The sequence below is a fragment of the Tursiops truncatus genome, chromosome 20, assembly GCF_011762595.2.
Source record: "Tursiops truncatus isolate mTurTru1 chromosome 20, mTurTru1.mat.Y, whole genome shotgun sequence".
In the NCBI taxonomy this organism is placed as follows: domain Eukaryota; kingdom Metazoa; phylum Chordata; class Mammalia; order Artiodactyla; family Delphinidae; genus Tursiops; species Tursiops truncatus.
Window position 1 is genome coordinate 29,976,926 of NC_047053.1, and position 18,309 is coordinate 29,995,234.

Below are 18,309 nucleotides of genomic sequence, written 5' to 3' on the forward strand. Positions count from 1 at the left end.
CTGCAGTGAGAAGCCCATGCACCGCAACGAAGACCCAATGCAGCCAAAAATAAATAAATTAATTAAGAAAATAAATAAAATTAGTTCCCAGGTTCATTTATCGATTTAAATCTCATAATACAAAAATATGTATATCTTAAAAAATAAAATATTTGAAAATACTCATAGATCTGTAATTCTTGCTTCTTTTTTTTTTTTTTTTGGCGGTACGTGGGCCTCTCACTGTTGTGGCCTCTCCTGTTGCAGAGCACAGGCTCCGGACGTGCAGGCTCAGCGGCCATGGCTCACGGGCCCAGCCACTCCGCGGCATGTGGGATCTTCCCTGACCGGGGCACACGGACTCTCAACCACTGTGCCACCAGGGAAGCCCAATTCTTGCTTCTTTTAGTTTAATTAATGTTCTCGGGAATTCCCTGGCAGTCCACTGGTTAGGTCTCTGCCTTTTCACTGCCAAGGGCGTGGGTTCAATCCCTGGTCGGGGAACTAAGATCATGCAAGCTGTGTGGTGCAGCCAAAAAAAAAAAATTCTCATTCCTTTACCAAACTCTGCCTTCTCCCATCAATGCACATACACTCCCACATAACAGTCACACATAGGATGTAGGAGACTCATAAGTTATTTTTCATGTGTTTAGTTTGAACTAACTGGAAGACACCTTTGGGGAGGGTCTCTGAAAGACAATTAGTGGTCTGTGCATGACACAGTGAGAATAACAATAAAAATTCCTGTTTATATTTATGTGATACTTTATAAGTCACATATATTTTTCCAAAGAAATTTATTTCCCTCTCGCAAAAACCTTTTGAAGCAAGTAAGACAATATTGTCTCGTTTTGTAGATGTGAAAATAGACTCAGAAGATAAAATGACTTAGCTAAAGTCATTGAGCCCAGATTTTATGATTCCAAATTTTATATATTTTTTAACCTTACTCTAACCCCCATCAACATATCTGTGTTCAGAAGCAACTTTTAAAATGTAGAGAACTTTACAAATACCTAAATATTTGTATGATGCTACCTCATCACTCAAAAATAATTAAATCACGTAATAATTGGTTTTTATCATTCCTTCCTGAGGACCACATTTGTATTAAGTTTTGACAGTCTACCTGGCTAATCCTCCCTCTTTCAGAATAATTTTATATTTGGTTCTGTCATATGTATTAATACTATTTTTCCCTTTTAGGTTGTCACAGCTCATGCAGTTCGTGTCCCTGTCACCAGCAACCTGAGTGCCAACATTACTGGATTTTTGCCTATTCATTGTATTTACCAGCTTCTGAGGAGTCGTTCCTTTACAAAGCACAAAGTATCAATAAAAGTATGACCTTACATTTATATTTCCAGCTACAACCTAAGTTAGTGCTTTCTTCCCAGTTCCGTTTCAGTTTGTAGACCTTTGCTGTGGGTTTCGTGTGTGAAGTGTGTCTAGTTACTAGTCGTTTATATAGTTATAGTAATTAGGCTCTCAATTTCAGATTTTTTTTTTAAATTTTTTTTTGCGGTACGTGGGCCTCTCACTGTTGTGGCCTCTCCCATTGCGGAGCACAGGCTCCAGACGCGCAGGCTCAGCGGCCATGGCTCACGGGCCCAGCCGCTCCGTGGCATGTGGGATCTTTCCGGACCGGGGCACGAACCCGTGTCCCCTGCATCGGCAGGTGGACTCTCAACCACTGCGCCACCAGGGAAGCCCAATTTCAGATTTTTAAAACAGTATAACTGTTCAGTTATTTACAAAATGTACACTAGTACCTTTTAAATTCTCAGTAATATCGTTTAGCTATTTCATTAAACCTTAGTAAAAATTGCCGTTTTCTGTACTTGGTTTTGTTCACCAAACTGAGAAAGTTGCTGGTTAGCCATGACCAGTATTTGTACATTTGTCATAAGGATATCTAACATCTAACTTGAACATATTTTTGATATGTTTTCAATTTGTTATGTAGTTGGCTATACCAAACGGTTAAAAGGTCCTCTAAAGAAAAGGCTGAACTCCAGGAGGTAAAAGAACTCTGTTTGGACCATTTCTAAGAGGCAATTTTATTTATAAAGAACCATGAACAATATATACATTGATATATCACATTTAATTATCCTTGTTATCATGATTTAGTGAAGTTATTTTCCATCTTGATTGTATCGTCTGCTTCTTTATATTTTTAGCAATATAATAGATAAGAATTAAGAGTCCAAATGCACACCCAGCGTATCTTCTTGGCCTCTATTTGTGTAGATAGTTAATCTCCCATAAGTGGTTGTCAGAGTCACTTTCTTAATCTCTCTGAGGGTTTGTTGTGGAGAGCTGTCCCTCTCGCTAAATTTCTTTCTGTTGTGGGGTCTTCTACAACAACACATATGGTGCTCTAAATACTGATATAGAAGGGACTTAACAGTGTTTTTCCCACTACTTGAAAACTAATAGATTAAAAACCCGAAGTCCAAACTCAAAACTCATCATTTTAGATTTATCTTCCACTTCACGGTATTCTCAACTTTAGGGTATAAAAGTATTTCCTATTTTTAAATCAAAGACAACTGTGAAACTGGATAATTAATAACTGCTAAAAGTTAATAGTTTCACTGATTCATAAATAATGTAATATTATATGTGCTTTTAAAATTTTGCTTGCCTTTTCTTATTGCCATAATTGATTTGGTGCCTGCAACCTTCTTTTTTAGGACTGGATTTATAGACAGCTCTGTGAAACCTCCACTCCACTCCATCCTCAACTACTTCCTCTGATTGACGTGTACATAAATTCTATACTTACTCCTGCATCTAAATCTAATCCAGAAGCCACAAATCAGCCAGTCACAGAACAGGAGATACTCAATATTTTCCAAGGAGTCATTGGGGTAAAATAGTGGCTTTTCTACATTTATTAGCTTATTTTTCTTTTATTCTTTGGACTGACTCCATGTTTTTTCCCTGATTATTAGAGGAGAACAACTTCTAGGTGGTTCTGAATTTAAGATGGTATTCAGTTTTTTTAGATTACTTATAAATATTAAAAGAATGGTATTAGTTCCAAGTAGTTTGTTGAATAGGCACTTTCTGAGGAATTCTTTCAAGAGCTCCATTTTCCTTTTGTTTTTTTTTGGCCGCGCTGTGCCCCTTGCATTGGGAGTATGGAGTCTTAACAACTGGACCTCCAGGGAAGTCCCAGGAGCTCCATTTTAAAGCTTAAGGAGTGCTGTGGAAGTTGTGTGTTTACCAACGGACTACATGACATTTCCACACATTCAACCGGCTTTATTTAGTTTCCTGGGGATCTGAGATCTACCTAGACTATTAATGGAAAACTTGAAGAAAATCTTTTTTCTCCAAATATACTTAACTGTCCAATATCATTTTTAGGAATTATTTTCTTTGTGGTAATTTCAGATAATACTTGAGACTCCTGTAAAGCTTTTTGAGAAGCAGCCTGATGGGGCTGCTGTTGCCTTTTTTTCCCTATCTTCTTTTTTTTGTGGTACGTGGGGCTCTCACTATTGTGGCCTCTCCTGTTGCGGAGCACAGTCTCTGGACGTGCAGGCGCAGCGGCCATGGCTCATGGGCCCAGCTGCTCCGCGGCATGTGGGATCTTCCCGGGCCGGGGCACGAACCTGTGTCCCTTGCATCGGCAGGCGGACTCTCAACCACTGTGCCACCAGGGAAGCCCTATCTTCTTTTTTTTTTAAAAAACAGTAACTTTTTAAAAATTTTATTTATTTTTGGCTGCGTTGGGTCTTTGTTGCTGCACGTGGGCTTTCTCTAGTTGCAGTGAGCGGGGGCTACTCTTCGTTTCGGTGCATGGGCTTCTCATTGCGATGGCTTCTCTTGTTGCTGAGCACGGGCTCTAGGGCGCGCGGGCTTAGTAGTTGTGACACGTGGGCTCAGTAGTTGTGGTGCACGGGCTTAGTTGCTCCACGGCATGTAGGATCGTCCCGGACCAGGGTTCGAACCCATGTCCCCTGCATTGGCAGGTGGATTCTTAACTACCGCATCACCAGGGAAGCCCCTTCCTATCTTAAAAACTGTTAAGCATGTTGCTTTTCATCTCCCAAGCCATCTCAAATTTAACTTAGACTTCAAGTTGTCTCTTTGAGTTTAATGCGAACACAGCAACACTTCTCCCAACTTGTTCCAGCTTGGGAGCAGCAACACTGAATAATCTATTTTGAATGCTTTTGCTATCAAAAAGCACTCATGAAATTTAACAGTATTTTAAAGTATTTATAATATTACCTCCAGGGTGACAACATCCGCCTTAATCAGCGTTTCAGTATCACAGCACAGCTTTTGGTGCTTTATTATACACTGTCTTACGAAGAAGCTCTCCTAGCAAACACAAAGACTTTAGGTAAGTTGTGCATAGGCGAATGTTTCTAGTGATAGTTCATCTTATTTGCTTATATTTTGTTACTCTCTAGGCTGCTGTATGAGAAAATAAGGTCAAATATTCTAACAAGCTCCAGCATCATTCTACAGTCTTTGCAATGGAGGCATTGTGTACTCTGATGCATAAATACATGTATGTGTGGGCATATAGCCACCTCTTAAGGCTCAGTGCTGCTTTTAGCAGGCTGAATTAATGGATAACTGAATTGTTTGTATTTTAACAATTTTAGTGACCTTACTAACTAAATGTAAATTAAGAGATAAACCTAAAGGAACTGCAACTGAAATATTTTTACTTGATTTCAATCTGTGCCCTATTCTTCCTTCCATTAGTGTGAAGAGTAACAGTCTAATCAAAGCAGTAGAAAAAACTAGTAGTAGGTTTTCCTTTGCCATTGAAATTATCACTGAACTAGGCTTTCAGACTTAGCTATTTCATATAATATCAGAAGGTTAGATTTAGCATAAATGATATCAGTATAAAGTAGTACGTTTTCCTCTATTTGAAAAAGAATATTCACCTGTATTTTAGGCTTGTTAAATATATTTAGTTCCATATTTGAAACACAAAGAGTGTCATTAAAAAGTCGTAGGCATATAATGCAGGGAGAATTCTTTTAAGGGAGGTAATTTGTCATAGCTGAGTGGTTTTACTTTTTGAAAGTTATAAATTAAAGTTACTCTTCAGTGTGTGGCAGACCAGTTTCTTTTATTTTCCTGAAGTATTGTGTTTTAAGTATTCTGTGCATTTCTCAGCTGCTTTCTTTTCTGACTACAGGTGTCAGGGTTGTACAGATGATATACCACAACTGTAATTATAGTCTTTGTCATATCGGGGACAAGATGGGCTAATAATAAGCATTAGGGGGCTCCCACTTTTATCCACATGTAATGAATTCTGTTAAGGAATATGACACTTGTGATTTAATGGATAGTAGAGGAATGAGTTACGAGGAGGTATTCTGGGGAGAACTCAGACCATTAATACTGTAGCAGGGGACTAAGATACACCCTTAGTTTTTGTTTAAATTAATGTCTAGCAAAAAAAATCTTAATACAGAAAAGTACAGAGACTAGTGTAGCCAACTTTTGTGTATATACCATGCAGAATTAACAGGTCACTCAGAATTTTTTGGACTGGAAGGACCTTTAAAGATTATGTATCCCAGTCCCCAATGACATGCTCAGTTCAACCCTGGTTCGTGTGAAGCTGCTGTTCTTTATGCAATAGTCTGATGGATCTTAATTGGAAAGTTAAGGATTTTAGGCTAGGAGTACAACCCAGCCTGGATTGAGTCTTGGAAAAGGAACTGGGAGATTAGAGGAAAGTTGTTAGGTTTTTCTAAGATTCTAGGCAAGAGATGGTGGTGGTCTGGACTGGTAGCAGTGTATATGTATTTTTTTCTTTTTTGGCTGCGCTGGGTCTTCATTACTGCGCGCAGGCTTTTCTCTAGTTGTGGCGAGAGGGGACTACTCTTCGTTGTGGTGCACTGGCTTCTCATTGCGGTGGCTTCTCTTGTTGTGGAGCATGGGCTCTAGGCACGCGGGGTTCAGTAGTTGTGGCATGTGGGCTCAGTAGTTGTGGTTCGTGGGCTCTAGATCGCAGGCTCAGTAATGGTGCAGGGGCTTAGTTGCTCTGTGGCATGTGGGATCTTCCTGGACCAGGGATCGAACCGTGTCCCCTGCATTGGCAGGCAGATTCTTAACCATTGCACCACCAGGGAAGTCCCTGTATATGTATTTTGAGGGTAGAGCTGAGAGGTTTTGCTGATGGATTCATGAGGTTTGAGAGACAGGAGCCAAGGTTGATGTGGAGGCTTTTGGCCTAACCTATAAAATGGCTATGGACTGAAATAAATGAGCAGGTATGTGGGGGATCAGGAGCTCGTTTTGGATGTATGGAGTTTGAGATGTCTGATAGACTTTCAAGTGGGGATGTTATGGAAACAGTTGTAAATACTGGCCTAGAATTTAGGGGAGATACCAGCACTGAAGCTTTGAGATTCTTCAGCATATATATGGTATTTAAAATCATGACATTAAGTAAGATTACCAAACGGGAAGGCGTAGGAGGAGACTCAGGAGGATGTGTTGTCCTGGATGCCAAGGAAAGAATGTTTCAAAGAGGAGAGAGAGATCACCTGTGTAAAATGATGTTGATGGATCAAGTAAGGTTAGGACTCAGCTGATGACCGCATATAGCTTGCTGGAGGTCCTTTGACCTTTACAGTTTTATTAGTAAAGTGCACACTTGTTTTTAGGATGAAAGCCTGATTGTAGTGGATTCAAAAGAAAATTAGAGGAGATATACTGGAGACAGTGCGTACAGACAGTTCTTTTGAGGAACTGTAAAGAGAAGGAGAGAAATGAATGTGATAATTGGAGAGGAAAATGAGGTCAGGAGAGGACTTTTTTTTTTTTCTTTTTAAGGTGAAAGAGCTAAGAGAATGTTTGTATTCTGTTGGGAGTAATCTAGTAGAGAGGGAAGGCTGATGAGAGAATTCCTGGAGGGATGTCCTTGATAAGTGAGAGGAGATGGGATGTAGAAGACAGATGGAGGGATCAACCTTTCCTTGGAGAATTTTTTCCCATAGTTCAGGAGATTTTTTTCTAGTCTAGTTTCTTATCTCCACAGGGAATAAATAATTGGAGAATATGTCACAACATGAGAGAATTTTGCTTTTCCACAGCCAAAAAAGATAAGTATTCTTCCTCAAATTTATTCCTACCTGTGAAGTTGTGTTGTAGTTTCAGTAGCTTGTTAACTGGTCTGTGGTTTTGGTCTTTATATTAAACATTATTAGCAGCCACCAGGTAGCTGTAGAAGCTCAAATATGGAATTCTGACACTTGAGATAGAGCCAAGTATTAGAATATCATAGTCATTAAAAAATGGGTTTGTATATGTACATATTTTTTCACATATGCATATTTTTGATTTGTTTTAAAATATTTATAATCCATGTGTATATATTAATTTTAGTTAAATAGTGTATTGATCCAAAAGAATATGTGTAAGAAATAATAATACAATAAATCCCTGTGTACTAATACCCAATTAAAATATGAGCATTACCATTATATTTCCAGTTTTTATACTTAAAAGTGTTTCCTATTTATTATATCTGAAGACTTTATTACTAGGTAAAAGTTTGTTTTTACATGCTTTTGAAGTAAAAACAATACTAATGAATATTGAACATATGAGAAACTGTTTATCTGCTCTTAAAGCAGCCAGTGGGATCCTAAACACAGTCTCACTCCTAAGTAGCTAAAAGTATTACTTGCTTAACTCTCTCCCTCAAGCTTAACTTCATTTAAAAACAGGGTCTGGCTGCCTTTTCTGCTTCTGTCCCGTTTCGTGTGAAGTTTCCTCCTTTGTCAGCAGCAGAACAAGACACATACTGTGGTATTTGGGAAACTGTAATGTTTACTGCCTCTGAATTCCTGAACTTGAAGTTTTTCTTTGCACCCGATAGTTAATTATTTTCTTCCTAGAAGAAAGTTAACTCTAACTGCCTCTATCAAAATGCAAAAACCTTTAAGCAAACACTGGCAGATGTTTTTTCTTGGCAGCTTGAAGTTTCAGTGCTATAAAATCAAGTTTGACCAAAAAAGGTTCTAAGAGTTAAATGATTGTAGTGTAGAGTAACCGTATAAGAATTTTAAACTTATTTACCTGATTGCTTTCATATCTTAATGCGAAAGAACTGGCTTTTAAAATAAAAACATTTATTAAAAGTGTGTTTACTGGAGGAAATTGAGGAAGTGAAAAATGTACAAAGACCAAAGTAAAACCACCCATAATTCTGCTGCCCAGAGGTAATCACCATAGAATTTTGCTAGAAAACCCTTTAGTCTTTGCACATATGATAACTTTCACAAAGTTGGAATCATATGTTTTTAATCTACCCTTTTAATTTTTTACTTATTTATTTATTTTTTTGCGGTACGGGGGCCTCTCACTGTTGTGGCCTCTCCTGTTGCGGAGCACAGGCTCCGGATGCGCAGGCTCAGCGGCCATGGCTCACGGGCCCAGCCGCTCCGCGGCATGTGGGATCTTCCCAGACCGGGGCACGAACCCGTGTCCCCTGCATTGGCAGGCGGACTCTCAACCACTGCGCCACCAGGGAAGCCCCAGATTTGAATCTTTGAAAGCGACACGTTGGAAGAAAATTGGAAGTGTGATTGCTCATGTTGAATATATAAAACCAATGATCTTCCCATAGGCCTTTCATAATTATAGTTTAGTCTTTTACTGGAAGATTAAGTATCCTTGATGTTGTATTTCACAGAGATGTTAAAGAGAAATAATTGCTTTAGGTAGGGCTTCATGGGCTGCTAGTTCTTTGATGGAATTATTAAGATGTGAACAGGATTTTGTCTTCAGTTTCATAGGTCCAGAAACTTAAATGTTGATACTTTACCCTAAGTTGATCTTGGGGACTCTAGATCTTAATAATACTGGCTAACATTTGCGTTCTTGTTATGTGCCAAACACTACTTGAAGCTCTTTACACCTGTTAACTCATGTAAACCCTCACAACAATTCTGTGAGATAGGTACTGTTGTTGTCTTTATATAACAGGTGAGAACACTGAGGCACAGGGAAGTTAAGTGACTTCCCTTAGTTGTAAGGGTTGGAACCAGGATTTGACCATCACTGGAACTTATATATATTTAATATTAATCCGTTTTTATTATTCAAAATAATCTATCTTTACTAGTGTATATTAGCATTTTGCCTAGTTATAATCAATCTATCTTAATACCATTTTATATTCCATTTTTCCTCTTTAATGTTATTTTGTACAAACAGTAATATTATTTTATATCCATCAAGATGGGCCACAGAGTTGTGGTTTCAAATTGGTTTTTAGTATTGAAGTTCTTTTTCTTTTTTTTTCTTTTCTTTTTTCTCTTTTTTACCTTTTGACGCTCTTCCCCTATTTCTTTTACCCCTCATCCCCTGCTCCTCTGGCAGCCACCAATTATTTCTCTGTATCTTTGAAGGTTTTTTTGTTTTTGTTTTTTTATGATTCCACATATAAAAGAGGTCATATGGTATTTGTCTTTCTCTGTCTGACTTATTTTGCTTAGCATTATGCCCTCCAGTTCCACCCATGTTGTCACAAATGGCAAAGTTTCATTCTTTTTTATGGCTGAATAACGTTCCATTGTATGTATATGTGTGTGTGTGTGTGTGTGTGTGTGTGTGTGTGTGTATGTGTATGTATCTCATATTTTCTTTATCCATTCATCCATTGATGGACACTTAGATTGTTTCTATATCTTGGCTATTGTAAATAATGTGGCAGTGAACATGTGGGTATATATAATCTATTCAAGTTAGTGTTTTCATTTTCTTCAGATAAATACCTAGATGGGAAATTGCTGGATCATATGGTAGTTCTATTTTTAATTTTTCGAGTAACCTCATACTGTTTTCTTTCTTTTAATTAATTTATTTTTTATTTATTTGTTTTTGGCTGGGTTGGCTCTTCATTGCTGTTTACGGGCTTTCTCTAGTTACTGCAAGCAGGGGCTACTCTTCGTTGCGGTGTGCGGGCTTCTCATTGTGGTGGCTTCTCTTGTTGTGGAGCACGGGCTGTAGGCGTATGGGCTTTAGTAGTTGTGGCATGCAGGCTCAGTAGTTGCGGCACACGGGCCCTAGAGTGCGTGGGCTTCAGTAGTTGTGGCGTGTGGGCTCAGTAGTTGTGGTGTGTGGGCTTTAGGATGCGCGGGCTTCAGTAGTTGTGGCTCATGGACTTAGTTGTGCCACAGCATGTGGGATCTTCCCAGACCAGGAATTGAGCCCATGTCCCCTGCATTGGCAGGTGGATTTTTAACCACTACACCACCAGGGAAGTCCTTCCATACTGTTTTTTATAGTGGCTGCACCAATTTACATTCCTACCAATAGTGCACAAGTGTTTCCTTTTGTCCTTATCTTCATCAACACTTGTTTATTGTCTTTTTGATAATACTCCTTCCAACAGGTATGAGGTGATAGCTTATTGTGGTTTTGATTTCCATTTCCCCGATGATTAGTGACGTTGAGCATCTTTTCATGTACCTGTTGTACCTCTGTATGTCTTCTTTGGGAAAATGTCTATTCAGATCTTCTGCCCATTTATAAAAAATTTATTTATTTTTAATTTATTATTTATTTTTTGCTGCATTGTGTCTTCATTGCTGTGTGTGGGCTTTCTCTAGTTGCAGTGAGCGGGGGCTACTCTTCTTTGCAGTGCATGTGCTTCTCATTGTGGTGGCTTCTCTTGTTGCAGAGCATGGGCTCTAGGCGTGCAGGCTTCAGTAGTTGTGGCAGGCAGGCTCAGTAGTTGTGGCTTGCGGGCACTAGAGCGCAGGCTCAGTAGTTGTGGCGCATGGGGTTTGTTGCTCCGCAGCATGTGGGATCTTCCCAGACCAGGGATCAAACTGTGTCCCCTGCATTGGCAGGCGGATTCTTAACCACTGTGCCACCAGGGAAGTCCCCTTCTGCCCATTTTTAAATTGGATTGTTTGATTTTTTGCTCTTGAGTTATTAAATATATTTTGCATATTAGCCCCATATCAGATATATGATTTGCAAATATTTTCTCCCGTTTAGTAGGTTGCCTTTTCATTTTATTGATGGTTTCCTTTGCTGTTCTGAAGCTTTATAGTTTGCAGTAGTCCCACTTGTTTATTTTGCTTTTGTTGGTTTTGCTTTTGGTGTCAGATTCAAAAAAATCAGCCAAGACCTGTGTCCGGGAGCTTAGCACCTGTGTTTTCTTCTGAGAGTTATATGGTTTCCGGTCTTAGGTTCAAGTCTTTGATCCATTTTGAGTTCATTTTTGTGTGTGGTGTAAGATAGTGGTCTAGTTTCATCTTTTTTCATGTATTTTTATCTTCAATTTCTTTCATTAATGTCTTGTAGTTTTCAATATATAGGTCTTTCACCTCCTTGATTACATTTATTCATAGGTGTTTTATTCTTTTTGATGCAGTTGTAAATGGGGTTGATTTCTTTTTTTTTTTTAACATCTGTATTGGAGTATAATTGCTTTACAGTGGTGTGTTAGTTTCTGCTCTATAACAAAGTGAATCAGCTATACGTATACATATATCCCCAAATGGGGTTGATTTCTTAATTTCTCTTTCTGATTGTTTGTTATTGGTGTATTAGAAACACAACAGATTTTTGTGTATTGATTTTATATCTTGCAACTTTACTGAATTTGTTTATTAATTTTAACAGGTTTTTTCTTTCTTTTTTTTTTATTCTTGTTACCTTTATGGAACTTTGACATCCAGAAAAGCCTCCTCAGCCACTCATTTACCAACCAACTCTACTTTACTCTTTAGGAAATTATTTGGTTCTGGCACAAAGCCATGTACCCTAAGGTGCTCCTTAAATGCTAGCTCCCTCATCTTACTGTAGAGGTCCCACGTATTCACCTCAGCGTTTGCATGAGAGTCACTTAAGTGGGCCGAAATACTTGTTGCTTTTACCACCTTTTTTTTTTTTTTTTTTTTTTTTTAGTTCTAACAGTTTTTTGATAGAGTCTGTAAGGTTTTCTGTATAATACCATATCTGCAAATGGTGACAGTTTTACTTCTTCCTTTTCAATCTGGATGGTGTTGGGACCAGAATTTGACTGTCACTGGAAGCTATGTTTTATTTATTTATTTTTATTTTTAATTTTTTTGCAGTACGCGGGCCTCTCACTGCTGTGGCCTCTCCCGTTGCGGAGGCTCCGGACGTGCAGGCTCAGCGGCCATGGCCCACGGGCCCAGCCGCTCCGCGGCATGTGGGATCCTCCCAGACCCGGGCACAAACCCGTGTCCCCTGCATTGGCAGGCGGACTCTCAACCACTGTGCCACCAGGGAAGCCCTATGTTTTTTTTCAACTGTGCTTTGAGATACATTCTTACTCAGTTCATAAAAGATTTGTGTGGAAAACTGGGATGCTAATTTATTAATTTACAAGGGGGATTATATCTAACCTAGAGGTATATGGTCTGTTTAGGCAATGATTCTCAACCTTTATTCTAACACTTGCACTCATATGCTTCTTATCTTCAATAAAAATTTGTTGAGCTTTACACTGTGTGGTTTGTATTTGGAAAAGAAAAAGTATATTGGAAATGCTTTTTCAAACTATGGACACCCTGGTTGAGATGCTCATATAGTTTTGTTGTGTACAAGCAAAGTGCCTTGGAATGAGATGAGGGTGTCAGGCATATAGCATATGGTGGAGATAAGACAAAGAAAGATAGCGTTGATTTGCAAGGACCTTTACTCTGTGGGATCTGGGAATCCATGGAAGGTTTCTGAGCATGGAGCCAGAGACATGTGATCTGGCCAAATCTCAATTTAAATAAGAGGACTAGGGCAGCAGTGTGAAGGATGGATCAAAGACCAGAGAAATTGGAGTCTGGGAAATTGAGCCATAATAGTTATTTAAATAAATGATGAGTAGGCACTGATTTAGGATAGCAGAAAAAGAACAGAAATTAAGATGGATTTGTTTAAAAAAAAAAAAAAGCATGTACTTGTTAGTTGAAGGTAGAAGTTGTGAGAGAAGGAAGTCATTCATATTTCCCAACTTTCATCAAAACGAGTCACCACTAATACATAATATGATTAATTTAAGGCTGTTGGCATCATGAAGCTTTAAGCCATGCTGGCATGACTGCATTTGGTCTTCCTAACTAGATTTGGGAGAGTCTTGACTGACTTCTCAGGTTTCGGTGTTTTTTTTGTTGTTGTTTTCTAGTGCAGGGCACTTCTGCAGGTGGCTTCTCTCACTCATGATTTTTCTTCCCCCTAGTTTCAGTTTCGGGGCATTTTCCGAGATATTGCCCTTAAGTATGTTCTTGCTTGTCCTGTGTATTCATTATTGTGGTAGTGATTCTTCATGTTTTATGAACTATATTCACAGATTAAGTGAATTAAAAGTAATTTGACATTGTGTTTGTTCCCATTTGTGTTGAAGGTTAAAATTTCTACTGTTACTGACACTGTATCTTAACATTTTTTAATCTTTGACTGACAGCTGCCATGCAAAGAAAGCCCAAATCATATTCGTCTTCTTTAATGGATCAGATTCCCATCAAATTTCTTATTCGACAGGCTCAAGGACTGCAGCAGGAGTTGGGAGGTATTTGTTTTATTTGCTTTTTACTGCTAACGTTTATTGTTTAAAAGTACCTACCGTTTATGATGTTATAAAGTGTAATAGGTGCTCAATGTTTAAAGCCCAATTCAAGAGTGAAATTCCTCTTTACCTCCCTTGCTGTCTTACTCCCTGCAAACCGCTCCTCACCCCCAAGGCCCTAGTTTCATTTTGGTGTGTAATTTCAGATATTCCTTTCTATAGGGTGAATCATATGAAATTACAGGTATTCAACTATTTTTGACCTCCAAAAATGCAGTTTCATATGGTTGAAGCTAATAGATACACAAGTAAAAAATTATTTTTTTAAGCTTTAAATGGTATTATACCCATCTCTTCTGAGATTTGCTTTTTTCTCTTTGAGTCTTGGAAATCTTATCATGTCACTTCATCTAGATCTACCTTATTGTTTTTAATTGCTCCATAACATTCCTTAGTGTGGAATTACTATAATATGTTTACTGTAAAACTGTCAAATAGAAATATAGTACTATTTTTTGAAATTCAAATTTTTTCTTAAATTAACACCTTTTTATAATGTTTGAATGTGTGGGTTGTGTTTTTTTCTTTTTGGTTTGTTTTTTTGAAGTTGGGGATTTTCTTTGTCTGTCTTTGTTACGGTTGGTTTCCAGGATGAACGGGAGCTTGCTTTCGTCATCTTTAGCCAGATGTCTGCATTTATTTTTTATATCTTTGCATTATCTCTTTCTAGAGAAATGATGTTATATTTGGCAGCTTTTGGCAACTAACATGTTTTACTGAAGAGATTACGAAGTGTAGATTAATTTGCACTATTGTAAGCAGTCATTTTTGTGACTGTTTGGGAAAGTCTTGACTACACATGTACTTGTGCATTAAATTTAATACCACTTTTGATTGTTATAGTGCCTTTTCAAACAGAAGCATTTATTTTAAGCAGTTTCTATGAGAAAGGAAACAGATACTTAACCCTCTTGGGACTAAGCAGTGGTTTGATTTGATCTAAGTTGCATAATAAGGGGGTGATTGGATCTAACGTACTTTTATTACTACTGATACTCTTACTGCTAACTCTTGCAACTTTGGAGATGATGATAATTGTTTAGTAGCAGCAGCATTTATTAGGTAAATAACATAGTGACGCTTCATATGTCTAAATAGGCATTTTTACAGTATCATCATTTATTTTTCTCATTATTAATATTACACAATAATAATAATGAGTAGTCTAACTGCTGTAAGCAAAAGATTAGAAACAAGACTTAGATTTAGTCAAAGGAAGGTTTCCCGATCCTTTTGAGCTTCCTTAACCCTTCTTAAAAGAAGACAAATGCACCCTCTTGTGGGTATCGTCAGTACTGCTTGGGTTGGGTGACAGCTGTGTGACTTTGGGAACATTAATAAATATCTTTCAGCCTGTTTCTTCATAGTAGAATGGAGACAATATTGCTTACCTTGTAGGAATGTCAGGGTGAAATGAGGAAATGCACATAAAGTGTAAATTTAGGTACTCAAGTTGGGCAACTTTAATTTTACTCATCTGTAGCAATGATTCTCAACTGGGTTGGAGGAGAGGACATGTTCTCCTATAGAAGCCTATCAGAATTTCTTCTTTTAAAATCTTTTAAAATTTTTATTTATTTATGTTTTGGCTGTGCCGCTCAGCATGCGGGAGCCTAGTTCCCCAACCAGGGATCAAACCCGTGCCCCCTGCAGTGGAAGTGCGGCATCCTAACTACTGGACCGCCAGGGAATTACCAAGCCTATCAGAATTTCTGAGTGAGGCCTTTTTCAAACCATATATGATCTCCCTGAAATGAACATTCTTTTCCCTTCTCTTTTTCTCCTCCCCACTCAACTCTTGAACTACTGCTATGTCAAACTAATTTTCCTGATGGGAGACTTTTATGCTGGGATAGGGTGGAAGAAAGCTTGAGAACTTTTGACAAAAGTAGTGGCTTCCAGCTTCCTGTGTATCAATTCACTTGGCGATCTTTAAGCAGATTCCCTGGCTGAACTATTGAACAGAAGTTCTTAAGCTGTAGTATGCATGCATAAGAAGGGCACATGCCTTTGGCTTGCTGTACATGAACGGGAGAAGAGAGAGGGGAAAGAAGAGAGAGAAGATTTTGATGTTTAAGAATAAAGAATCCAATTGACTTCTTTTAAATTTTCAAGGGTTGCATTCTGCTTTACTTCGTCTCCTTGCAACTAACTACCCACATTTATGCATTGTGGATGATTGGATCTGTGAAGAAGAAATCACAGGGACTGATGCCCTGTTAAGAAGAATGCTCCTGACTAGTAATGCCAAAAACCACTCTCCTAAACAACTTCAAGAAGGTATAATAAATTGGTATGCCTTTTACCCCTTTAGTAGTACACAGAGGTGTTAGGCCTGTGGAAATCTTAAAATCATGCAAAATTTTCCTGGAGATATAACAGGGTTTTGGTGAATATATTTAAAGTAATTCTCTTTGAGTTAAAGGATTTTTTACCATTTTTTTCTGACATGCTTGCATCTGTTTCCTCATAGGTTCTACGTTATATCACTAAACAGGTCATGTGGTTTTAGGAAAGTCCTAAAACTGGTCAGAAATAAGTACTGTGGAATAGAACAATGTATCTGCTGTTAATGGATAATAAGCTAGATCAGCACTTTAAAATAGAAATATGATGTGAGCCACACATACAATTTTAAACTTTCTATATATTGCCACATTAAAAAAGTTAAAAAAAGGCAAATTTAAATAACTATTTTGTATAACCCAGTATATCTAATATATTATGATTTCATCACATAATCAGTATAAAAAGACTGTTAGATATTTTATTATTTTTTCATACTGAGTCCATGGATTTTATACTTACAGCACATCTCATTTTGGACTAGCTGCATTTCAAGTGCTCAGTAGCCAGAAGTGGTTAGTGACTATTCTATTGAAGGAGGACGGTTCTAGCTATTTTTTACTAACAGTTGCTTACAGCCCATAAAGGGCTACCCGAAGGAAGGTGTCAAGAAGTTTGAATTTTTCAAATGAATGTTAATACCAAGAGCAATAGTTCGGTATATTTTCATGTTCCAGTCAATTTTTTAAATCAGTGTGAATTGTTGTCTTTGGGTCACTCTCACTAATGTGATTTTTAAAATGAGGTATTTTTTGTTCTTTACGAAATAACTGCACCTTAACATGAATTTTTCTTAAGGGCCTAATTTTAAGTATACCCACAACTATGACTAGAATGGAAAGTTTTACTTTTTTTAAAGCAATACTGCTTTCTTGATTTCTTTCGCCTATAGTTTGATAGAGCAATATTACTTCCTATTTGGTAAGCTGTATAGTATTTAGATTATGACTATAAAGTTTTCCTTTTAGCATTTTCAGCTGTCCCAGTAAGTCACACACAAGTGATGCAGATTCTAGAACACTTGACTCTACTCTCTGCCAGTGAACTTATACCATATGCAGAAGTATTAACATCCAATATGAATCAGCTGTTGAATTCAGGGGTTCCGAGGCGAATTCTTCAAACGGTCAATAAACTATGGATGGTTCTTAATACTGTGATGCCTAGAAGGTAATTTCAGTGTATTGTTACATGTAATAGATAAGTGTATAGCAGTGATTGTATACAATAACTTAAACTTAAATGTTGAAAAAAATTGTTAAAAAAAACTTTTTGACAATATAAATCCTTTCTGAAGACCACTAATTAAAAGAGTTGTTATAACTTTAAGGAAAAGAATAAACTCTATCTTAAGAAACAGAGAGAAACCTTGAAGTATTTCCAACTTGGGAAAGTTCTTTAAAAGGGAGTTCTCATGTAGAGTCATTTGTGGCTAATTGTGATTTAGATTACCATTGTGTCTTGCATCATTGCAGTGGCTCCAAATTTTGCTGTACATTAAAATCACCTGGAGAGCTTTTAAAACTCCTGATCCCCAAGTTGTAACCCATGCCAATTAAATCACAGTGGAACGCTGGATTTGTCTTTAGTCAAATGGGTCTCTGCTGTTCCATAGATTGCATCAAAAACACTTGGTCTGCTCTAGAAACAATACTGGGCTGGACTTACCTGAGATTCTGATTCAGTAGGTCTGGGAATATTTATACTTTTTAAGTTTGATTTTTACTTATATCAAATTAATAAATGCACGTAAGTTAAATAGTGTATAAGGTCAGCCCCCACCTTCCCATTTTAGACTATTGATCCTCAGAGACAATTATTCTTAGCTCCTTTATCTTTTAATTCTGGCATTTATGTCCCACCATGTATCTCAATCATATGCTTATAATTACTATGATTTCCTGACTTTCCAATTTAGAAATTATCTTTTGACTTCCTACAAAATCCTTCATACAAGATGAAGATTTAGCACTCTTACTTGCTTCCCCTGTGAGTCCCTCTTCTTCCATATATTCTCCCTTCCTCCATTTCTCCCAACAGTTATATCAGAATTTTTGGTTAAAGAAATATTCAGTGTGCATATTATTATGACTACATAAGTGTTATTTATGTTGATATATATGATATCCTTTGATTACAATTTCTTTCTTAAACAACTGCCCTCCTTCATACCCCACATACACACCCTGAGTTGTTTGCCTCTTTAACATTTGTTCAGGTTTTTTGTTTTCTTTGTATCAATAACCAATTCACTCTCAAACTCTATTATTGAGTGGAAATTTACATTAATTGTTAACACATCAGGTAACATATTAGTAACATTTTTCCTTGGAAACCTTCCTTTCAGATCTTTCCACCCTTATGTTTCAATCTGGGAC

General features: G+C 37.6%; 1 protein-coding gene across 6 annotated transcripts in view; it reads left to right on the forward strand.

Annotated features, from left to right (window-relative positions):
* INTS2 (integrator complex subunit 2) overlaps window positions 1-18,309 on the forward strand; it is a 51,939-nt gene that overhangs the window by 21,478 nt on the left and 12,152 nt on the right. For all 6 annotated transcript variants that reach the window (XM_019945453.3, XM_019945456.3, XM_019945451.3 and 3 more), the window contains exons 13-18: window positions 1,189-1,323; window positions 2,682-2,858; window positions 4,237-4,345; window positions 13,424-13,528; window positions 15,701-15,865; window positions 16,900-17,101. In XM_019945453.3, coding sequence (XP_019801012.1) covers window positions 1,189-1,323; window positions 2,682-2,858; window positions 4,237-4,345; window positions 13,424-13,528; window positions 15,701-15,865; window positions 16,900-17,101 — 893 coding nt within the window. The remainder of the gene's footprint in view (window positions 1-1,188; window positions 1,324-2,681; window positions 2,859-4,236; window positions 4,346-13,423; window positions 13,529-15,700; window positions 15,866-16,899; window positions 17,102-18,309) is intronic.